We start from the raw sequence: 8896 nt of genomic DNA on the forward strand, positions 1-8896 counted from the left end.
CTATTAGTAAATTTCAAATATTTAGCGACGATTTTAGCGACAATGTTTTCGTTTTAATTTAATGGGAGGGATTTTTCCCTCTTTAAAATTCGTCAAAATTCGAAAACATTTAGCGACGATTATGTTGTCGCTAATTGTATAGCGACGATAAAACAATATTTAGCGACGATACAATCGTCGCTAAATGTTTTCGTCTTAATTAAATTGGAGGGATTTTCCCCTCTTTAAAATTCGAAATTAATTCAACATTTTTAGCGACGAATTTATCGTCGCTAATGATTTTCCCGCGAACTTAGCGACGACAAAACAGAATTAGCGACGATAAATTCGTCACTAATTATCTTTGCCGCCAAACTTTAATATTTTTCGCACCAAAGAATTAGCGACGATAATATCGTCGCTAAAAGGGTGATTAGCGACGATTTATTAGCGACGACTTAATCGTCGCTAATAGTTTCGTCGCTAAATATGGTATTTCTTGTAGTGTGAGAGCAACAACATTAATTTCCAGTCATTAACTCATCATTGATCACTTGTGTTACTTCGGCTCCATCTCTTTTTTCTCCGGGAACAAACCCAACCAGCCCGAAGGAAACATGTTGCAGGAAACGCCTTACAACATTTTGAGAGACATCTTGATTACAAAAAATCCGACACGTCACAGACTAACGTAATGATTTCTAAAAAAATTATCACATGATCATGTTTTAACGACAATGTTTGGGCATATTGATCAAACTAGTCATAAGTGTCACGTGGCACTCTTACGCTAGAGCACGTGAGTATAAGTATATATATAGGCATTATTGGTGCGCTCGTGACATGTACGCATATATATATATATATATATATATATATATATATTGGAATAGAAGAGGTCCAACTTTATTCATTTAGGCCAATCCCATTCCTCAAGCACCAAACGATCAGCAACTCTGAAGACGGAAACAACAGGCGGAAATAAGAGGAACGTCAAACGACATCCAGTGAGGAAACTTGATTATAGCCGTGAGATCAAGGACGATCTAACGGTCCTCAGATTAGGTTAGTTAAAGAGACATAAAAAGGGACGAACCCTAGATAGAGTTTTCATTCGGCATTTTTTTACTCTCTCGTTCTACACAGCTCTCTCTCTCTCTCACTAAATTTCTCGCAGCCTCTCGCTGTTCTTCGTTGTTTGATATACGCTCGATTCTTTGCTCTCATTGCCGAGACCTGGTGTGTTATGTTCGAGTGTGATCGTTGTGATCTTGTGAAGAAATCTCCGACTCGGGACTCTTGGTTGAGTCAAGAAAAAGAACTAGGGTTTCGTGTTGGTTTGGGGGTTTTCGTGTGTATTTGTTCAGCGGTACTTGGCTGGTTGTAATCGGTGTTTGTGTGCTTGTAAAGACTTCTGTGATTAGTGAAACGAGCTTATCCTCTGAGCTCAACGTGGAGTAGGCACTTGGACGCCGAACCACGATAATCCTTGGTGTCTTTTTATGTTTCTGCACTTATATATTCATTGATTCAATTATCTGCATAGATTGTTTAGTTTCTGGATAATTTCTGTTCTAATTGGTTCTTTATTAAAATCTTGGACCGGAAATAATTAGGGCTGTAATTTGTGTGGAAGTTGCTGTGTTGTCCCTGTTTTGCCATCCAAAAATACTTCAGTCACGGTATTAAATTCCCACAATATATATATATATATATATATATATATATATATATATATATATATATGCATTATTGGTGCGCTCGTGACATGTACGTAACTCGTTATATACTTGATTTTGCATCATAGCCAAATTAACAGGCTTTGCACCAACAACCTTTTAGTTTACTTAGCTTTTGCTTTTACACTTCGCGCCATTAGGTTTTCATAATTGAGAAAGTCCGGGTTATATATAGACTATAGTTCGTTGTTTTCTATGTAGCTCAAGCATTAATAAAGCATACCCGACCACATATAGGTAAATACTATCTGGTAATTATTGCCATGACATGAGATCAAAACATTTATTTCTGTATTGGCTACATATAAATCGTCTTCATCTTCATGTTGGTGTTCTAATTGCTAAGAATGGCTTGAATGTCATCAACACCCCAATTGCCACAAAGACGTTCAGGATGAAGAATATCATATGAGTACCTGCATTAGGATTATATATATAACTGTTATTGTCTAATTAAGTCGCTTTTGGGGAGCTTGTGAAACGTTTAGAACAAGTACCTGGGAGGAACGAAGCATCTTGACGACTTTCCGCCCATGAAAGCCTGTTTTAAAAATGCCATTAAAAAGATAACAACAATCAGCTATGTTACAACTCGACTATTTTGTACTTGCACTAATGACACTTTTTTTATATGTGAAATGCAGAGAAGACATAGATAGCACTCCAAAGACGGATTAAATTATGGTTAAATAATTTGTTTGGCAAAATTACTACCAGTAATAACAGTATATTACTAAAAAAATGGATCAATAAACTCACAGTGCACCGCCGACAGCTGGGCCGATAGCCTTACAAATAGACATTAGGGTCATTGAGAGTCCGTTAGCAGCTCCACGTTGTTTTTGGGCCTGTTATATATAAAATTAATTAGCCTAACTGTTGGCTATTAATTAGCTAGAAACATAAGACATTTCTAAACAATAAACCCTTACCACAGCCTTGTTTTGGAGGATGAACAAACTAGTTATACAAGAGGCCTGATCACATTAAAATATTTGTCCGTGAGTAACATGAGAGAAATTAAGAAGATCACATTAAAATATTCGTCTTATTTTGATTAGGAGACGGCATTTCCATAATTGGCAAAACCAATTTCATGAGTAGTATCGAAAAGAAATACTACTCTATTTCTTATATCACTTACGGCTAATAAACTTTTTGCGACAGAAGCGACATTCAACACCAAGAAAAGTGTTGTTCCTGACAACAACGCGATGAATGGGAAACTTGAAACTAAAGGTAGCGCTAATAGCTGCAATGGCGGGAAAAACTATTTGTAAAATCTACAGCAAGAGAATAGATTATAATAGTAAATGCAATGTATAGGATAAAACAAGTTACCCCGGCGAAGCGACAAACTTGTACCGTACCAAAAGCCCTTTCTAGAATTGGGTAAAGAAACATCTGGAATCCGAATAGAGAAAACCCTGGAATTTCAAGTTTGATGTTAATAGTTTGGCGCTATCCACGTTTTCGATGTTTGATTCGTGTGACGAAAAAAAAAATTGCGTGAGAGAATTTGTAAATGTAGCACCTGTTATAGCAAGAACTTCACCAACCAATTGTGTCGTGTAGCTTAAGCCACCGAATTTTCGCGGGCTCACGGCCCATAATGAAAAAACCTAGAAAGATAAAGAAAGAAAAAAAAAATCAAAGGTTCATAAACACTCAAGGAAAGTATAATTCGGTCTATATAAATTGTTATTATTGGTAGTTGAAGTTTTTATAAAAGTTCACAAAATTGTAAGAAGAATGAGAAAAGTTGAGTACCTCACTAAAGGCCATTTCATGAAGTGAGAACATGCAATAAACAATGATTGAAGACATCAAAGGCCAGTTCCTAAGTAGGCTTGTCTCGGATTTTTGCTCCGGATCGACGATTTTAACACTTTGACCATCGGTCAAACTACACGACGTTGTTTCAAATGTGTCCAACGAATCAACTGCTTTTATCATCCCGGGATGCTTATGTAGTGTCTCCTAAAATAATTCAAGTATATTGGGTAGCTTGAAAAGAAACTTAACTTAATATAAACGTTTATTTCTTTTTTTTAACAAATTTCAATCTAAACAAAATATTTTATATCATATTCTTATAGTTCACATCTCAATTACGTTCCGTTGACAACTTTTTTAGAAGAACAAAATGATTTTTCAAATGTGGTAATAAACAATTGTGATCAGGTTTATTTACCAGAAGAGTACAAGAAGAATAAATGTTTTACATACCGGGAGAGAAAATGATAATATCAAGACTACAATTGCGAAGACACATATGCAAAGGCAAGGCAAGAAGTACGGGAATCTGCAAAATAAGAATTATGTTAAAAAGAGATAAAGATCGATAAATAGAGAGAGAGAGAGAGAGAGAGAGAGAGAGAGAGAGAGAGAACGTACCTTCCAAAAAATGAATCGCGGGGAAATATACTAGGGTACTTCTCTGCTGGCTGATTATAAGAAAAAATATAAATCAAATCAATATAAATTATAAATACAAAGTGACATAATAAAAAAATTAAATAAAATTATAGAAATTACATGTGATAGTGTTTTATTTGAACTATTCGCAAGTCTAGTCCGTCTAAAAATATTATCGCAAATAGTGTTTTTTAAGTTGAACACAACCATTTTTTTTTATGTTTACAACAACAACAACATAAAAAAAGTAGTGTTGCAAAGTAGTCATTATCAAATATTAATTTTGTAAAATAGCTAATATTTAGTTAATTTTTTAATCTAACCATTTGTCAATAAATTCAAGGAAAAATGGTATGAAATAGTCAATTCAAACTATGACTTTTGCAAAATAGTCATAGTTTCATTAAGTATAGCAAAATAGCCAATTGAGAGTACAGGTTTTCATTAAATTTAATCTTGTCTCGATTAATTTTAATTCAGTCTTCATAAAGCTTACATTTTGTCTTTATAGTTTGTTGGGATTAAATTTAATCCAACCTAGATTAATCTTACTTGGACTAGTTTGCTTATAGTTAGCAAACTATGACTATTTTGTAGCTTAAGTTCTATTGGGCTATATAGCCGCTGGACCCTAAATTCAACAATACCATTATGGTTAGGGGTGGCAATTTGGGCCGTACACGAGACACGACACGGTTACGACACGGTGTAAATGGGTTTGGGTCGACCTAAAATGGATCTGAGTCAATCCGTGTCGAACACGATTAACACGATTAAATAACGGGTGAACACGACACGAACACGACAACCCATTGGGGCCCAATTAGACACGAATATTAAATGGGTTGTTAATGGGTAAACACGATAAAGACTCATAATGAACCAATGGATTGTGTTTGAACTTATCTTTTGTAGTAAAAATATTATGTTGGTGGCTTAGTTGATTATATGGAGTATTTTTATTAATTACTTATTCTGACTAATTTGTTATTTAATTTGATTTAGAGGATTTCAATATTTTGAAGTAAACATGTCTAAGGGCCTAAACCGATTCGCGTGTTCAAATGGGTTTAGTAGTCTAAATGGGTCTGTGGGTCTAAGTGGGTTCGTGGGTTACATGGTCCATTGAGACACGATTAATAAATGGATCTTAGTGGGTTGGGTCTGGGTTTGACAAAAAAATAGTAGGTCGTGTTTGGGTTTTAGTCCTAGACACGATTAATAAATGGGTCGGGTTTGGGTCTGTCAAAAAATACATGAAAACGAATAAGTAATTGAGATTTCGTAGCATATTTATGTGTGTATCAAATATTAACGCACAATGGCTTCATGAATCACCTTGAAACTTCAAACTGTCGAGTATTTTATTTAAGGTCAAAACGGTGTCTATAGATGCGTTCTAAAAAAATTCAAACGCTGGCTATTGAAGTTTTTTCGTCCGAATAAATTGCTTAGAATATTATTGTAAATGTGTATTTATTAAAAGTAATACGTGGAAATTATTGGCTATTTTTCAAAGAAACTTGAAATGTTGATAAATAGCAACTTAAACGTTTTAAGTTGCTTGATTAATATAATTTTTTTTATTTTTTTCCTTTATTTAACTTTGTTTATTGTTTATAATTTCATATTTAAGAAAAATCATTTGAAATAAATATTTACATTTTGAAAAAAAATACTAATTTTGAAAAGATTTTAAAAAATACAAATATTATTTTATAAATGTAAACACTATTCTCTTGAAATTTTCCCTAATAATTTCGAGGGACAATTAGGCCCGTTATCAAAGTTTCATTTTATTAAGAAAATAAATCACCAAGCCGAAGTAAATTAAAAAAATTGTTTTAGTTAATTTATTTTATTTCAGCATTTCCAAAGTAAATTCAATTACCTGTTTTAATTAATTTACTTGATGGGTTATTTAAAAAAAAATGAAATTTTGGATATAATCTTAAAATAGGCTAGAATATTAGCTAGTTACAACGAATTCTTCTAAATTCAATCACTAAAATATTGGTACCCTATATTTACGCCTTAGTAAATTAAGACATAACTTGAAATTATTCAATTTGTTGCCTCAAAATGACAAGAAAATACCTGGGCAAAGAAACCTCCCAATGCCGGACCGATAACCAATCCTGTAGCCCATCCTGTACTAACCTGTGAATATATAAATACACTCCCAAAATTTAATCCATCAGATTTTATTTCGAAAAACTCAAAATTTGTGTGGTAAAGACATTATTTGGCAAATTATTTGATTCTCACCGCTGACATTCCTATAGCATGGTGTTCCTCATTCAAGATTTCGGCTGCATAAGCCTGTTTGTTGATCATAAATTGTCAGAGCCTAAATAAGAACAAATTTGAGAAATATCACCAAATAGAAGCCGTAACGTTATAATGTCCAATGAATTTTCTATATCTATATTCGAGGGACAATCTTACACCTTAATTGGTCCAAGTAGACCATTCAAGCTTCCCAGAAGAAATCTTGTCGTGATGGCCATCCAATAGTTAACACTCAGGCCAAACAGAGTGTTGAAAATAATCCTGAAAAAGGAGACACAATTTGTTAACTCAATTCCATTCGGATAGAATTATGAACAAACTCATTGCATAAACACTAACACTGAAACAGTGCCGATTATAATGACAGGTTTTCGACCATAACGATCGGCCATCACTCCCCAAAAAATGGACGTCAAAGCTCTACCAAACATAAACGAAGCGCCTGAAAAAAAAAATTAAAAAAAACAAATTAAAAAAGGCTTGTTAATAGCCCTTCAAGTTAAAGTGGGTGGAAATATAACTTTTTTCAAACAAGGAAAAACATTAACTTTGGTGGCCTTAAGTGATTTTTTTTTAATTAAATTATAGTTTATTTGTATAGGATTAATATATAAGAAAACCGAGAAACATGTTTTATTTTTCATTTTAAGCGGACTTTGTTCCAATTGTGACTCAAATATTTTGCAGCAAAATATCTTAGAAATTAGTTTAAATTTAACCTGTTGAATAAATAAATTTTAAAATATAAAATACTGTTTAATCACCTTACTTCACATAAATTATCAGCAACGTATATTTAAGAAGTGATTCGGAAATTAATGATCTCACCTACAAAACCAGCGTAGTATCCAACATCTTCCTCTCTTTCAGTAATATTAAAGTCTTTTACCTGCGAGTATTAATCATAAACATAGAAAGTCCTAACTGAATATAGGGGAAATTAAAAAGTTTTTGGGGGTAAAGTTGTATGAGTCAACAAAGTACAGGTAGTGTAATTATATGGTACTGAAAATAATTATATAATTTTATTAGCAAATTAAAGACGTAATCTGTAATGTAATGTAGAAGCTGAGGTTTAATGTGTTATGGCGGCTCTACTAGTTTTGGAGCTTATTGATTTTTTTGACAGTTGACGATTTTCTGTAGTTAAAATTACTATTTTGCAAAACAAAAAAAAATAAAAATAAAAAAAATTAAACAATAGAAAACGAGTGGAAAAAAGAAAGGAAAAGAGGAATCGTATTAGACTGGTAAATAAAAAGAAAAGGAGAGAGACCCACCATAAAATATAGAAAAGGAAAGAGTGATGATATAGGTAAAGCTGCAAAAAAAAAAAAAAAAACACGTCAAGACGATAAATGCACGCTACAGAGATTTTACGTACTCCTATTGATATATAACAATTAACAACAATTTAGTAAACATATTTATATATAAATGTAAAAAAAAAATTAGATAATTTTGAGCTGCCTAAAAAATCAAACTGGATCGAATTAGCTAAATAATTGTTTTAGATTGTACGGATGGTTAAAAAAATCGGGTACTCCAATCCGGCTTATTATTTTCCAATTTTTTTTTTTAACTTAAACAATAACAGTAAAATTAATTGGGTAACTTTTTTTGAAATAATGGCCTATTATTTTAAATCTCTTTTTGAAATAGCACTTTTTTTTCAAATGTTAAATAATTATTTTCTATCGAGAAAAATAGATCTAACTAATTTTTTTTTTAAAATTATAAACATCAAGAAAAATCAAGAAAAAATAACTGTTTACAATTTTAAAATCGTTTTTTTTTTCATAGTATAAAATTTAAGTACACTATTCTTGCAATAAAATACGAAATGGCCGCCATAAGCATTACCACAACAATAAGTATTTTGTCAATAACACAAACAAAAGAATGGAAACTAGCCGCTACCTAATTTCATAACAATTTTTTTATAAATCTTAGTTTTTATAAAAAAATTTACTGCTTACAATTTTATTTAACTTTTTCTTAATTATATACAATATTATTTTAAAAAAACGTAATTGTGAAATGTATGGAAATTATAGGTACATAGGGAATTACCATGAGGTAATTTTGAAATGTTACGAAACAAAATCTACATCGCCAGTATATTGATATATAAGAAAGGCCTAGGTGTGTTACCATTGACGAGAACGATGATCCAAATTCGAAAGACATTAACGAACGCAAGGCCTGGCTGTGATCGTTTCTTCTTTTCAACCTGACATCCAGGGCAATCTGGGAAATAGCCCTCTTTTTCCAGCAGTGTCTCTTCTACGCTCTCCATCTTTCCTTCTCCTTTGCTATGTCTTCTTTCTTTCTGTCTCCTTTTCAACGTTTAGGCTGGCAGAGAAGAAGCTCTCTTTTGTTTTAGACCTCTAAAAACTTTCGTAAAAGATGCGATTTCAGCAAGGGAAGGAAAAGACCAAGAGGTTCAAGACATAAAAATAAAAAAT

General features: G+C 32.4%; 1 protein-coding gene across 3 annotated transcripts; it reads right to left on the reverse strand.

The window, feature by feature from the left end:
• Positions 1–1810: 1810 nt before the first annotated feature.
• LOC149378713 (protein ZINC INDUCED FACILITATOR-LIKE 1-like) lies at positions 1811–8896 on the reverse strand. 3 transcript variants are annotated; one of them, XM_089602275.1, is made up of 17 exons: positions 8583–8896; positions 7709–7749; positions 7257–7317; positions 6768–6870; positions 6587–6689; positions 6405–6458; positions 6234–6296; positions 4116–4165; positions 3948–4023; positions 3489–3698; positions 3253–3340; positions 3060–3145; positions 2863–2970; positions 2651–2695; positions 2478–2566; positions 2216–2259; positions 1811–2134 (listed from the first exon to the last, which is right to left on the reverse strand). In XM_089602275.1, the coding sequence occupies exons 1-17, from the start codon at positions 8725–8727 to the stop codon at positions 2040–2042; spliced, it is 1461 nt and encodes a 486-aa protein (XP_089458401.1). In that variant the 5' UTR covers positions 8728–8896; the 3' UTR covers positions 1811–2039. The 3 variants fall into 3 exon arrangements, with proteins under 3 accessions (XP_089458401.1, XP_089458403.1, XP_089458402.1); XM_089602277.1 differs by lacking the exon at positions 7257–7317 and having other exon boundaries at positions 8583–8673; XM_089602276.1 differs by lacking the exons at positions 1811–2134; positions 2216–2259 and having other exon boundaries at positions 2474–2566.

The sequence above is a fragment of the Urtica dioica genome, chromosome 12, assembly GCF_054948205.1.
Source record: "Urtica dioica subsp. dioica isolate 48M chromosome 12, U.dioica_male_clone48M_v1_H2, whole genome shotgun sequence".
Classification (NCBI taxonomy): Eukaryota; Viridiplantae; Streptophyta; class Magnoliopsida; order Rosales; family Urticaceae; genus Urtica; species Urtica dioica.

Excerpts from the sequence above, each read along its gene's own strand:
- LOC149378713 (XM_089602275.1), bottom strand. The coding sequence starts at position 8,727 with ATGGAGAGCGTAGAAGAGACACTGCTGGAAAAAGAGGGCTATTTCCCA. Across the intron at positions 4,166-6,233 it reads TGGGAGGTTTCTTTGCCCAG|CCAGCAGAGAAGTACCCTAG; the intron begins GTATTTTCTTGT and ends TCTTATAATCAG. Across the intron at positions 2,260-2,477 it reads CCAGCTGTCGGCGGTGCACT|GCTTTCATGGGCGGAAAGTC; the intron begins GTGAGTTTATTG and ends TTTTTAAAACAG.